The 14,460-nt window shown below is 38.1% G+C and overlaps 2 protein-coding genes across 3 annotated transcripts in view; one reads left to right on the top strand and one right to left on the bottom strand.

Moving 5' to 3' along the window:
• ABCE1 (ATP binding cassette subfamily E member 1) overlaps window positions 1–4,736 on the top strand; it is a 29,592-nt gene extending 24,856 nt beyond the window's left edge. Inside the window, exons 17-18 of the mRNA XM_075543738.1 lie at window positions 900–1,011; window positions 3,930–4,736. Of these exons, the coding sequence (XP_075399853.1) occupies window positions 900–1,011; window positions 3,930–3,977 (160 nt within the window). The 3' untranslated portion in view covers window positions 3,978–4,736. The remainder of the gene's footprint in view (window positions 1–899; window positions 1,012–3,929) is intronic.
• Window positions 4,737–8,269: 3,533 nt separating this feature from the next.
• Window positions 8,270–14,460, bottom strand: part of OTUD4 (OTU deubiquitinase 4) — a 44,214-nt gene continuing 38,023 nt past the window's right edge. For both annotated transcript variants that reach the window (XM_075543736.1, XM_075543735.1), the window contains 2 exons: window positions 13,693–13,733; window positions 8,270–12,081 (listed from right to left, as the gene is read on the bottom strand). In XM_075543736.1, coding sequence (XP_075399851.1) covers window positions 10,870–12,081; window positions 13,693–13,733 — 1,253 coding nt within the window. In that variant the 3' untranslated portion in view covers window positions 8,270–10,869. The remainder of the gene's footprint in view (window positions 12,082–13,692; window positions 13,734–14,460) is intronic.

Here is a 14,460-nt window from a genome sequence, read left to right as displayed (position 1 = left end):
CTGGCTCAGCATTTGTTATTCGTGTTCCCCTCAACTTTATAGAACATATCTACAAAAACATACAATCAGCTACTCTACTAGACTCCTTCCCAGATTTCCTTTGTTTTCATTTTAAATATATATCAACTCCGAAGAATGTCTTAGAGTTACACTTAATTTCTTAGAACTTATAAAGTGCTTTTGTTCAAAATAATGAACTTCACTTTGTATAAAAAGATAAAGTTCCTTATATGTGACTTAGCATGATATAAGAATTAGCTTAAGTAAGAAGGTTAAGAAATTAAACGGAATTCTGATTAATAAAGAACCGGCGCGAAAATTATTGAAACTGAAGAACATTTCTTAGGCCAAATTTCTAGCATAAATATTTCCTTTAAGAAAGTCAAATTTGTAATCGTGTAACAAATTACGTAATCCTTTGCTTTTCTCAAGTAGTGTTTCTGTCTTTAATGTTTCCTTTTTTCATATCAAAAATATGCTAACCTGTTTTGTGCACACGAAAAAGTGGGGTCTTGCGAACTATGTGGTCTCTTCCAGTGCTTCTCAACCTTCCTGATGCCACAACCCTTTAATACAGTTCCTCATGTTGTGGTGAACCCTCCCCCCCCCAACCATAAAATGATTTCGTTCTACTTCATGACTGTTAACTTTGCTACTAATATTATTGGGCAACCTTTGTGAAAGAGTCGTTCGACAGGTTTCCCCCACCGACCAAAGGGTCACGACCCACAGGTTGAGAACCGCTGGTCCAGTCAAAGGCTTTGAGAGCATATGACATAATATGCTGTCCTTGTGTGTTACCCAGGTAACTTTGAAATTAGAGGAAATGTGGATTTTTAATACTAGTCCCAAAAGATTGTTAAATCTGGGCGTTAATTTGTAATCTTTTTTCCTCCTAGTCCTCAAACCCTTTTGGCTGGTATGAATAAATTTTTGTCACAGCTTGAAATTACATTCAGAAGAGATCCAAACAACTATAGGCCAAGAATAAACAAGCTCAATTCAATTAAGGTATGTGTAGAAACTGTCTCAGGGTAAACAATTGATTAAATCATGTTTTCATAAAATTTTGTGCTCTGTGGGTCAGTTTTATGATGGGTGTTTTTCCTGTTTTATATCTGATGGCATAGTGAGGGAGCAACTGTGATGTCATTGCCTTTGTTACATGGGCTCCGTAACACCCATGTGTGTCTTGTAGGTTGTAGCCACTGCTGTACTACTTGCTTGTGTTTCGTTGCCATTTACATATCTTCAGGGGAAAATTACACTAATTTACCATTCAGATACATATTTAAGAGTACCTTAACCAATTTATGTATTTTTTTTTCTGTTTAACATGTTATACCTATGAGTCATAACTAAAAGTCTGTAAATAACTTTTGGTAAGATAGAAGTGGTATTTGAGAAAACATCCATTTTTATTGTGCACTCTATAAAAGGGACATCAAAACGTTTGTGGAAAAATTCCATTACTTTTCATTCTGCTTTAACACAAACTTGGAATCCCCTCATACTTGATGTAAAGAGCCCTACTAGTTTATTGGTTAAGAACTCAGCGGCTAATCAAAGGTCTGACCAAAATTTAGCATGTTCAACCCACAGGAGAAAAGATTACAGTCTAGAAAACCATGTGGGACAGCACTACTCTGCTCAGGGTCACCAAGAGTCAAAGCAACACGAGTTTTATTGCTGTATTTGATGTTTCTGAACTATAGTACTTAGTTTTTAGAAGACCAACAATCTCTTGGTCACTGAAACGAATGTCATTGTAGAAACTTCTGAAGTTATTTGGGTTTTTTAGTGTCCTCAGCAGTACCAACTTCAGATGCACTCATTTGGTGGCCCATTTTTTAACTCCATAATACTTAGATTTATAAATAATGTTATATCTACAACTCTACTGTAACATTTGCTGGATCTTCATAGAATTATTTTTCTAAATTTGTACTCCTAGATTTACCACTAACTCTTGCGAGACAGAGATGAAATCTATTGTATTAAGCACCTAACGTGGGGATTCCTTAGGCCTTCATTATGTATTGTTTATATTAATTGGTGTTAATCCTTGGCCAGGTTAAGAGAATTATAAGTTCTTTAAGTTTAAGCCATTTCTTAGTTTTGAGAGATGCAAACTAAGCATATGGAAGGAGAAACTATTTTTATGTGCTTCATTTTCCCAAGAATATCTTGCGTTACACACTGTTGTCACTTTCATGATTCAGACCCCAGTGTGCCCACTCACCTTAGACAGTTACACTTTCACGCTGATAAAGAAGCATCTGAGCAAGTGGTTATATTGTGACTTGTTAGTGGCCAGGCCTTTGAACGGTATTTGGAAGTATTACTATAATAGACATTTTGTGTACTGAGGCAACTCGCAAACTGACATCTGTTGCTTCTGGGGCCAGATTTTAGTAGTTGAGATTAAGAAAATGGAATTAAATAACTTTTCTAATAGCAAAAATTGTTATATGAGGGGGTACCCAAAAAATGGGGGAAAGCACTCACAAGTTTGGGGCTAGGTGAGCATCAAGCAGCTTGCTCTGACTTAGTGCTCCCAGTGGCATTGCCTGGGAAGGTTCTGTTTGTTCACAGTGAATTTTTTCTTAAAAGTAGTTTCACTTGAACCTTGTTTTTTGGGGATGGCCGATTTAAAAGAGCAGTATGTGTCTGTGAAATTTTGTTTCCTGCTCAGGAAAAATCCTGCAGAAACTGTGATGTTGAATACAGCTTACAAGAACAGTACTATGGGAAAAACTCAAAAGTAGCAGTTTTCTCGTTTCCAAATAGGTGAAATGTTGATTGCTGACTAACCTCATTCTGGACATTTGTCAACTTCCCAAACAGACAAAATGTTGACAAAATGTGTGTACTTGTGATTGAAGACTGACTACAGACTATTGAAGAGATGGGAAGGCTAGCCGGACTGTCTTGGGAGATTTGGGAATGAGAAAAAAATCACTGTGAAATGTGTGCCTTGGGTTCTGGCTGAACAGGACAAAGCGTCGAGGGGAAATATGCTGTGGTTTGAAAGAAAAGCTCTGAAGTGACCCAGACTTTTTACCCAAGGCCATGACGAGTGGTGGTGAGACATGTAATAGTGGTGCTATTCTTACAACTCCAAAACCAAACATCAGTCAAGCATCATCATCTCACCCCAATAGATCGCAAGTGAAATCATAGATCAAGACGATGCTCATTTGTTTTTGTTTTTTAACTTGAGGGGATAGTGTATTTAGAGTTTATTCCACCAGGTCAGGCAATAGTCTATTTAGAGATTATGAAAGATTGCGTAACAGTGTGCAACCAAAAAAGCCTGGTTTGTGGCAGACTGGCACTGGTTTTGCCACCGTAACAATGCACCTGCTCATGTAGCCATCTCCGTGTGCCAGTTTGGAGCAACAAAAAAACCAGCATGCCAAAACCCCACTCAACCTGACTTCACTCTGTGCGAATTCTTTTTGTTTCCACAAATGAAGAGGGATATGAAAGAACAGCAATTTGATGACATAGAAGAGGTGCTGTCAGCCATCGAAATAGATGAGTTTAAAAAATGTTTCCAAGAATGGAATTCCAGATATAACAGATGTATCAAGTGTAATTGGGAGTACTGTGAAGGTTTGGTTTTAAAAAATTACATACATAGCTTTGGGGGGGAAGAACAAAACCGGGTTGCAGAGGGCCACCCCCTGGTATATGTAAGAAAGAATGAGTTGGAAGTCACTGGCGCGTAATAGAAGTACTCTTGTTCTTCCCCAAGGATGGGAGTAGACAGCCTAATCTTGACTTTTAGATACTGGATGCAGAAATATCCAGAAGCAGAGGTGGTTGTAGAGAGGTTATATAAACATCTAAAAAAAAAATCATAGCTTGGGTGAAAGTTAACCTGTACATATAGGTGTTGATAATTTTTCTCTTTTATTTCCTAGGATGTAGAACAAAAGAAGAGTGGGAACTACTTTTTCTTGGATGATTAAGTTAAACCGGAGATTACCGATGAGCCACTTAATAAAAGAAACATTGCAGCTTTTGTTGTACTAAACTTTAATCAGGTTTTTCTGCCCCTTCACACTCTGGAACTTAAAGGATAATTTAATGTAACAACAAAAGCTAGTTTTGTTGTAAATTGTAGTCTGAACACAGAAAATGCCACTTTCCTGTTCTTAATGATAGATCCTTTTTGTGTATAACATTCTAAAATGAAGACATTTCAAGTAACACAAATTACCTCCACATTTCCGTGGCGGGAAGATTTTCAGTAGTTTATCATATATTCATGTTCCAAATGCTAACCAGTGTTGCCCTTTTTGAAACTCTAATAATTTTCTGTACTTAATTGGTTTGCCAAGTATATCAATATAATGAAACTGTGCTTATTTTAAAAGCCACTGATGAAATTTGATAAATAAATGTTTATCGGGATTATAGTTTGCTACTTGTTTCAGTCTTTGTACTATATTGTCAATAATTTAAAAATATACAAGATCTTCCTGAAAGATTTACTACAAAAAACAATGTTGGAAATGGGTACAGATTACTAATTTAGGCATTGTTTCTTGTTTTTGTTGCTTTTGAACATAGTTAAATGTCTCCAAGAAAAGCCTAACAACTTTACCCTTTGAATTACTATTTCTGTATGAGTAGTAACAATTCCTAAGAGTAATAATTCCATTTTCTTAAACATATTTATATAATCACTGTATGAGATTTAGGAAAACATTTCTAAAGAACATTTTCTCTTTTAAAAAAATAATCCAAATCTGGGAGTCTCACCCTAGATGTATAGTGAACCCTGGAGGTAAGGTAATGATTCATTTGCTCAACTACTAGCAAAAGGTTGGAGGTTTGAACCTACCGAGCACTTCCACAGACTAAGACCTGGCGGCAGTCAGCTCCCATAAATACAACCTAGAAAATCAGGTGGGATAGATCCACCGTCAGATGTTATCAGTGCCGAGTCAAAATCAACTCTACAAGTTACTCTAAAGGCTAAATGTAGTTTTGACTTGCCATCTGGCCATTTGTATATTTTTAAACTTCCAGATTTTTCTGATGGACATCCATTATGAGTCCCCAGTAAGTAGTACAAAGTATCCCTTAGTGCCAAATATATTCCATTTGTGTTTAGATTGAGGATATTTTCTAAGTCTTATTAGTTGTACTATAGTTGGTCTATAGCGTGTTCTAAAAACTGACCCAAATCTGTTCAGTGTTTTAATAAGTTTGTGAATATCAAGGTACTTGTAAAGAAATGTAAATTATACTTCTAATACACTACACTGGAATTAACCGATACTGAGTGAGGAGTTTGCTAATTAATGAAGCAGGGAATAGGGAAGCAAAAATGGTAAAGTGAAAATTATTTGAATGAGAGCTGTTTGAAATCACCTTGATTAAAATAGAAACAAAAGTATAGTTGGATTCCATTAGAACTTTTAAGATATATTTATGTGAATATATGTGGTGAGGCATTTGAATATACAGCCATGGGACAAAGTCATGACCGCCCTACAGACATTTTCAAAGTTACCTGTGTTGGGTATATATCCTTTCACGCTTTTTCTTCCTGTGCACTTAATGTAAGCATGAATATGTCAAAGGTTTTGTACATAAAGCAGATTTTACCAAAGTAGCGCCTAGTTTCAAGGATAGGTTAACTATGTATTTCAAATATATTGAATAAAATAAGATAAAAGCTATTTTTTGTTTGTGTTCATGTTTTAAAGAAACTGTTTCAGGATAGTGTGTGCGCTGATGAGAAATTATCTACACAGGAGCTAGATAAATGAAAATGCTACTTGAAGCTATAAAACTGCCACTTATGAAAGGCTATAGAAAGCATCAAAATACCCAAAGGACGTTGTTTCACATTACTTTTGGGAGGGATAATTTGGGTGATGCAAAAACAGAAAAGCAGCATAGTTTCTTCTGAAGGGTATATTGTGCACTTTACTTTTGGAAGAGATGTTCAACTAGTGAAGTACATACTCAAGACCCCACCACTCTCATGTCAATCAGAACTGTTAACTATGGTTCCAGTTCAAATGTGCACGAATTTAGGCCCCTTTAACCATGCCTGTCATTAGTAGATGGCTGCAAATTCATTACTACACCTGTCCAGTGGATGATTTTTTTTTTAAAGTGGAAATTTTTGTTCTGTGAGAAAGATGCTTTTGCGGTCAAGGCTATTCAAGTGGACATTTTCTCAAGTCATTGAAGTTTTATTTCACGTTTGTGAGATTCTGTACAATAAACACGCTTTTTAGATTACTAAAGGTTGCGAAGACCTCAAAGATGAAGAGGGAAGATTGAAGTCTTATTGCCAAGGCCCAGAAATTGCTGGGGGGGAAACCTGTAGTTTTAATTAGTAGGCTCTCAAATGGTTCGGCATTTCCTATTTTAAGCAGTGATGTTGGCACGGGCAAGCTTTCAGTTCATTGGGTACAAAACAAGAGTTGGCATTGAGATCGACTAGTTTTAAGAGTTGATCTTTCCCATCGTTCCTTTAGTGGTTTTATGCAAGATCAGAAGTAATGACTATTTTGTGAATGAATTGTAACCAGGACAAGTTGTGAGCCACTATCCATGATAAACACAAAAACCAGCCACTACCATACAAGGAAGCTTCCAAAGTGGAAAAACGATGGGATTTCCCCCACAAGCTTTTAGATGTCCCCTGGTCCATCTAGACCAGGCGGAGCCCTAGGAACAGATATTTCTAAGAGCTCCTTTGCAACAAGCCTAAAAACTGAACATTGCCATTCACAGCTGAGCATTTTGAATATGTAAATCAATGCGTCCTGTTAAAAATGGGGTTAGGAAGGTGAATAAAATGCCTTATAAACTGGACTTGCTGGACCCATTGATGACGAACCCTTCAGTGGCCCTGAGAAAACTTCTGAACCTTGAAGCATAAACCATCACAATCAGGTTAACACCTTTTTTTTTTTTTTTTGCAAAGTCATTGTAATCTTGAGTTTCAGATGGGCAGAGATCAAAGTAAGTGATGGCACAGTGTGATTGTTGTAACCACTATCACTTAGCAGTTACATGGAACTTGAAGAATGAGTTTTGGTCCATGTATATTCTCACCAAAAACTCATCTAAGTATTCTGAAGACTAATTTACTTTTGCAAGTGTGTGTCTGCCCCTCACTCTCTGTGTGTTTCTGTGGAACCAAAAGAATCACAAGCCAGAATCGAGACAAAATTGAATGTATGCACACAATTTTATATATAATGCAGCATCACACCATGTAGGGCATTTACTCATTTTATACATTCAGATATGTTTGAAACACTTCTTAAGGCTACAAAACAACATAGAAAAATAAACAGGAATATATTGAACACTTACAAAAAGTGATATGATAAAGAATATAAAGTACTATTTTCTTTTCAACACTTCAAAAGATATGTATACTTCTTTTAACAAGTAACATCACAAATGATCACATCTTCACATGCTTTTATTTGTACTCAGTGTAAGGCTATTATCATTTCTCATACATACACTGTTTCTAACTGTAACAATAATTTGTAATCCATTCAAGTAAATTCACCCTAAAGTTGCCGTTTCTCAGCATTAAGACATGCACCCACCCCTTTTCTAGAATCTTCCAAAACTTGTACTGAGGGGGAGGAGGAGGGTGGGGTCTCTTTAAAAAAATAATCCTAATTAGTGGGAAAGTAAGTAGTTGACACTGGTACAAAATCTTACTTCTTTGAAACTGATATACTGGAACTGAGCCATTATTAAGATTCTTAACAAAAACACAACAGTATTTGGGCATAAAACAGGGAGCAAAATACAGTAAACAGAAATAGTGTAGCCAAATGTGCATTATCTTTAGCTACACTAGAATGGACCTTGCTTAGTACCCATAAGTGAAGGCAAAAAATTCACCTCATCCAAAACTCGATAAAACAAATGAGGCAAAAATAAATATTGCTAAGTCTCTAGGATGGCTGAATGTTTTCTAAACCAGAAAAGGTTAGAAAGGAACTTTATTGCACCAAGTCAATCTGAAGCAAGTTTGCAGTTCACAGGCATTTTAATTCAACCTTGAGTCACAAAGGTAACGGCATACTGCAAAGAGAGGGAGTTTGCATCAAATAAGTAGTATCAGCACAGTGGTTTAGGAAAGCCTACTCGTGCCGTCAAGACAAGGTCAGCTTCCGTCTGCCATGCACGTGAGCAAGCACACTAGGTACGAGAGCAGGCAGCACAAAGACCCCAAAGATGCCGGTGTCGTCCTGTTACAGATTGGGGGTGGGGGGGGGGGGCAAGAGGAGCTGCAGATTTCTGAGGAAATTAACTTGATGAAGAGAAAGATACAAATACTAAAATGGAAAGGAACAGGGAGGAGACAGCAAAAGCACCTAACTAAAAGTGAGATTAGGTCATCTAAACATTTGTTCTTCAAAATGTGTATGATCTCCGTAATTGCCAACTCCAACTTATTCTCAAATTCTCCAATTTTGCATCTCTCGTCAATTAAAATGAAGGAAGACACAAGTTTACTTGTCCTCGGTTGACCTCAGGATAAGGCAAAAATCCCCTGGATTTAAAAGAAACAAACACCTTCAAGCAAACTTATTGTCAAAACTCAAAAGACATTTTATTCCAGAGGTGAGCAAGTACAGTACCATCTGCTAAAATTCCCTCGGCACTCCTTCCTTCAGGAGCTGTAGCGTACTGCTAGCATCAATTGAGGCAAGGCAGAACAATGAAGAAAGAACAGCACTCTGTCCAAGCCACTTTAGACATTCCAGTGACTGAGAACAAATCCCAGTCAATAAAATGAAGGACACTCAAAACTGCAACTCTTTTAGACTCCTGAGATTAAACCTATCAAATTTTTAAATCTGCATTTCCGTCCAAATGTGATTTTCAAGAAAAATATCAGGTAAACTAAACCTACTCATTATATAAGCCTGGGAGGAAAAGTAAAGAACCCTCCAATCTTACTCATTCCGTATTCAACTGGTGTTACACAAATGATGGTAAGTAGTACCTTCAACAAGACTCTAGCTTAGAAGGTAACAACAGAAATTCCTATCAACAGGTTCTTTCGGGAATATTTTTCTTTCCTTGCAACCAACCCAATTTTTACAACTGTTTTTACCTAGCACCATCATAATAAAATGTTATCTTTCAAAGTGCACTCTAAAAATTCTATGTTACAAAACATCTAAATGCTAATCACTACTCAAATCAGCAGTTACACAGACATTAGGTAATTAATACAGCACAGAGGTAAATAACCATTATTACAGTACAGTGGAGATTCACTGAGCCTAGCTTGCATCCAAATATTTCTATAGGTTACACAGAACCCAGGAAACATAACTGCTTCAGTTTGTCAATTTCAAGTGAACCGTATGTTTTCAAAGTAATCTGCTATTTTAAAAAAGCCACTACATCGATTGGGGCCTTAGAAGATTACAGGCAGAAGAAATTACTACGACGTTATTTTGCATAGCACTCAAAGCTTCCTGATCAAAAGGTCATCTTTTAACTTAAAAAAGGAAAGTTTTTCACATTGTTATGTACAAATAGGAAATATATGCTACAGAAAGTTCCCCTAACTAACACAGATGAAGGAAACTGTGTCAATTCAGAGTCAAGCCTTGCAGGAGCAGAGACAGCACCTTGCAAGGGCAACTGCTAAGAATACTGCAGCGATTGGAGAGGAAGCAGGGTCAGAGGCACGTTGCCTAGGGGTAAGGAGCTGTAAAATGAAAAGCACGACCATCGCTAGCAGCATCCTCTAGAGAAGGAAAGCAACACACTGAAAGTCACAATCGTTCCGTCTGTGACAGGTCTGAACATGCAAATGGTAAAGGCCTACACATAACCAATGGCGCAAGGAGAAATTCAAAATGGAAAAAAGGAGTTCACTCCATAGAAACCTTGTCAAACCAAAAAGGCTTGCGTTTCTTCTCACAAAATATTTAGACTGTCAGTGCATTAGTGTTAAAGTGGCATTTAAAAAGTCTGCAGCTTTAACAGATGCAGGTTTATTCAAAATGCATAGCATCTACATTTCTTTCGAGTAGGCACCATGATATTTACACCAGTGCTAAGAATTCTTGGTGGGAATTTCTAAGGATCTCTTATTGTTTCTTAAATGTCTACCTATTCTACCTGCAATCCCATGTTCAACAAATACTCACCAAAATTCAAAAATATACCCTTATGCATATTAAAAGAACTATATACATTTCTAATACACAGGATAATAGGCTGCCTTATGTGTAATATTAAAGAGAAGACAGTATTCAAGTTTGACAGATATTGAGATGAAAGGCCTTTGGGTTGGAAGCATTTCAAAAAACAGTGTTTGAGGCTGAGAATTGTTTGAGCCCAGTTTTTGACTAAGGCATTGAATAATAAAATAGACATTTCTATTTGGTGCAACGTTATGTTTTGGAATCTATAGTGTCAAATGGTACATTTTTCTGTCAATTTAATAAACACTATATAAAGCACATTATTTCCAACATTTGAAGTCAAACATCATACAAGGAAAAAAATCAAACACTAAATCTATGTTTATATTAAGCTGTTTATAAAAAATACTTAGCTTTTCCTTTTCTTTTCACCGGGGGGGGGGGGGGGGGGGGGGGTAGGGTGAGGGGGGGAGGGGAAGGGGAAGGGAAGGGGCAGTCACCCGATAGATGAAGGTTCTGAATGCAGAAGATGGCCATACTGGGAACTCATGCTCCCCTTTGAACTCGTGTCCAAGATCTCTTGTTCAGGATGGGAGGGCTCCAATTTGGGTTTTTATTTAAATCAACTTTTTAAAAGCCTTCAGAAAACATTGCACCCATTGGTGTCTGCTTGACAACACTTTAGCAACAAGTATCAAGTGTGCTGTCCCCGATGGCCATCTCCCATCCCGGACCTCCTCCTGTCCCCCCTGTACGGCCGTCCTCGGGTGTTGCGATGGTACTGATAGCCTTCATCACGGCTTCGGTTTGGCTGCCCTTTCCAGGACTCCTCACTTCTTGTATGTTGATACCCTCCCCGGCCAGAATAACCCCAATCACTTTTGTACTTTCTGCCTCCAAAAGCCTGATTATAGAACTGCTTGGATCTGCCGCTTCTTAAAATATTAGACACTTCATTTTCATCTTCTGAACTCTCTTCCTTTGGTCTTTGTACTCTACTATCCACCAAGTTGGCCCCAGGGCTAACTACATCAGCAACAATTTTAGGGTCCTTCACTTTTTCGGGCTTTTCTTTTAGACTGGAAATGGTCCTTTTAGGTTCAAGTTCAATAGAGGTTGCTTTCTCTCGGTTTAGAATCTGAGGAGGAAGATGAGCCTTTCCCTCTGCTGCAGGGGGTGTGGAAGCCACAGCCAGATCTGCCTTAGGTGTCTGGGATGACTGCTCCACCCGACCTTCCTGCTTACTGGTCATAACTGCTTCCGGGACAGGAGGTGGACCTTCACCACTAGCCTCCTGAAACTCATCAACTACTGAAATTGAAGCACATTCTTTAGACAGATCCAGATTTTCCAGGGGCAAATCCAATTCTTTCTCATCAGAGGCCAGGATAATATTCTGCCGCATTACTGGATTTTCTATAAATCCCTGAAACGGGTAGCCATACCAAACATGAGGAAAGAAAGGAGGTGCAATGGGAACTGGACCTAAGAATGGATTCGGCCCAAAGGATGGTTGTGGGAAGATATTCTTGCCACCCATCGACTCTTCATATTCAGCATGAAGAAGGTGCCCGGGGTTCTCGGTTTCAAGATCAGGCTGGTAAGACAAATGCCCATGACTTTCGGACACTTGGGGCGGAGGAATAACCAGAGGTGAAGAAAACGTTGGCTGTCCCATCTCTGCTGGTGGCATCTGACCATTAACACTGGCCTCAGTCTGCATAGGAAAGTGTGCATCTGCACAACTACAATCACTTTCATTCTGAGTAGGAGGAGCTTCTTGGAACCAAGGACTATGAGGATACAAAGGCACAGGGACCTTTGGGTACATCCTGCAGGCTGCCATGTAGGCCTGGTGCAAAGGGTACAGGTAAGAATGTGGAGCCCACATAGGACAACTGTAAGCCTAAAAGAAAAACAAAACATGATAAGCAAAGAGGTGAAAAAAAGAGATTCCGCATGGCTATCTATTCAAAACAATTGGGTCCAAGATAAGCACCCCAAACAGGCATGAGAGGACAGGCCCTAATATCCGCTATCCAGGTACTAACTCGATCATAAGACTTGGGGAAAGGAGTACAAAATTCAGTAGGTGCTGTTAAGACTCCATCCCTTGTTATTTTATCTCTGTCCTAAAACCAACTCAAGTTCCTGGTACAGAAGCTGACTTGAGACAATCCAATGATCCCCTCCAGATGATTGTTTTCATTCTATAAAAATAATTTCTGGTGGTAAAACATTTCAAGAACCACAACCACCAGGAACTTTAGCCTCTCCTCTAAATATTTTTGCCACTGCCCATTTAGACAGAACTGGATTCACATTCTAATATTATCACTCACTCACTGTGTGACACCAAGCCAGCAACTTGTCTGAGCCTGTTTTATCAATAAAATGGTGGTACCAGATGGATCTTCAAGCTCAATTCTCTGAGCTACCTGGGCACTACAATAGCAAGAATGAAGGTAAACTGCTAGACAAAGAGGAACAGAGGAATGTTGACAATGACACATTCCCAAACTCTTCCTTTGCCAAGGTGCAGCTGAACACCAAGAAACAGTATCAGTTACTTAGTTGGCAAAATTAACCAAGAGCTACAGTCAGTATTAACTAAATATGAAACTAGCCAATGAATACAATAATAATAAAGAGTGAAATTAAAACTAATTCTCAGTAAATGATGTCAATTCTCTTCATGAAACCAATCAGTAGGACAGTCATGTGATATGTTAACAGCCTGAAATTGATCTACAACAAGAGAACCAACTACTAACAAAGGTCCAGAGTGCTCCAGCCTCTTGTTTCAGGCTAGCTACTTCTGGATTATTCATTTCCTAAGAGATATGCTATTAAACAACCGCACTCCAGATAGAGGAACATGCACTGTATTTCCTTTGATTCTTTCCACAACTGAAGCAGGCACATTATCATACTCACCCCATATGTAATCGAGGCTAAAAATAAAAGGCTCTCCAACTCACACTCATGAGTCTGTTCTGAGTCACAGCAACACTATCGCAGACCCAGCTATGCCCTGGCCAAAATCATTACAAAGTGATAAAAGCAGAACCAGAACCTCAAATTCAAATCTTTCACTTATATTCCCAAGTGAGAGCATTTTAAAAAGACTGTCCAAAGACATAGTCATTTGCTGAATATGATCACATGGTTGAATTATCAGCAATTAAGAGGAAAAGCAAAAACTGAACTCTCAATCACCACTATTTGGTACTGGAAATACTGGCTCCTAATATGAGGAGATTTCGTCACTCCTGTTCCTGGTCTGCTAGGACAGAGTATCAGAGTTACGATGAACTACACTGGTGACATTGTTTTTATTTCACTTATGACAAAGAATAGGTTTCTAAAGATATGGATAATAAAAAACAATAATAATGAGGGGGAAAAAAGATTTAATTTAAGTCAGAACTGACTTACAGTCATAAAAACAAACACCATTGTATATTAGGGATTACCTAGACTTTAAAATAGTAAAAAAATTTAAATATATACTTACCTTCACACCAAGATTGAAGAAGAATCGAAGAATGTTCTTATCTAAAAATAACAATTACTCATTCAATTATACACTCATTAAGTTTCCCATCCCAGTCTACCCACATCCTAAACTAATACAAAGATATCCTCGAGAGAGGGTCTTGTAGCTCCAATTATCTACTGGAATTGTTTTCTCTCACATTATGACTGAAACTACAATATAATCCCAAGAACTAGCCTCTGTTGTTAGTTGCCACTGAGCTGACGGCGACTTAATATAATAGAGAACTCAAGGTTGCTTTGGTCTTGGTGCCAGCCCAATGCTGTCCCCAAACTGTGTATTTGTAGTGCCTTTCAATACAAGACGCTCATCTGTCAGCACAATGGTGGACATTATTCTGCTGTGAGCATACATTTCCTACATCTTTTGAAGCCTGTATCACCGTGTTTTTCTCTCTGGCCTGTCCCGGTGTGGAAGCTGGTTGAAACCTATCCAATGTACTTTACCCTGGTGACAGCTGATGAGACACAGCTTCTAGTATTCACAGCAATACACAGTCAACATGACAACACACTGATTAATGTCTAATCATTAGCTTTACCATCTCTAATAAGTAACATTTAACTCCCCCAAATAATTTAAAATTGGTCACTTCATCTAGCTAAAATGGAACTCTCATGTTCATTGTATTTCTTTTCCAACTTTTCTGTGGGTTTAAAAATGCAGTATTTAAAATGTTATGGTGATGGAAGGCAAATCATCATAAACCTACTCATGAATAACATG

Source organism: Tenrec ecaudatus, chromosome 3 (assembly GCF_050624435.1).
Source record: "Tenrec ecaudatus isolate mTenEca1 chromosome 3, mTenEca1.hap1, whole genome shotgun sequence".
NCBI classification, from domain to species: Eukaryota; Metazoa; Chordata; class Mammalia; order Afrosoricida; family Tenrecidae; genus Tenrec; species Tenrec ecaudatus.
This window is presented reverse-complemented; position numbering and strand designations above follow the sequence as displayed.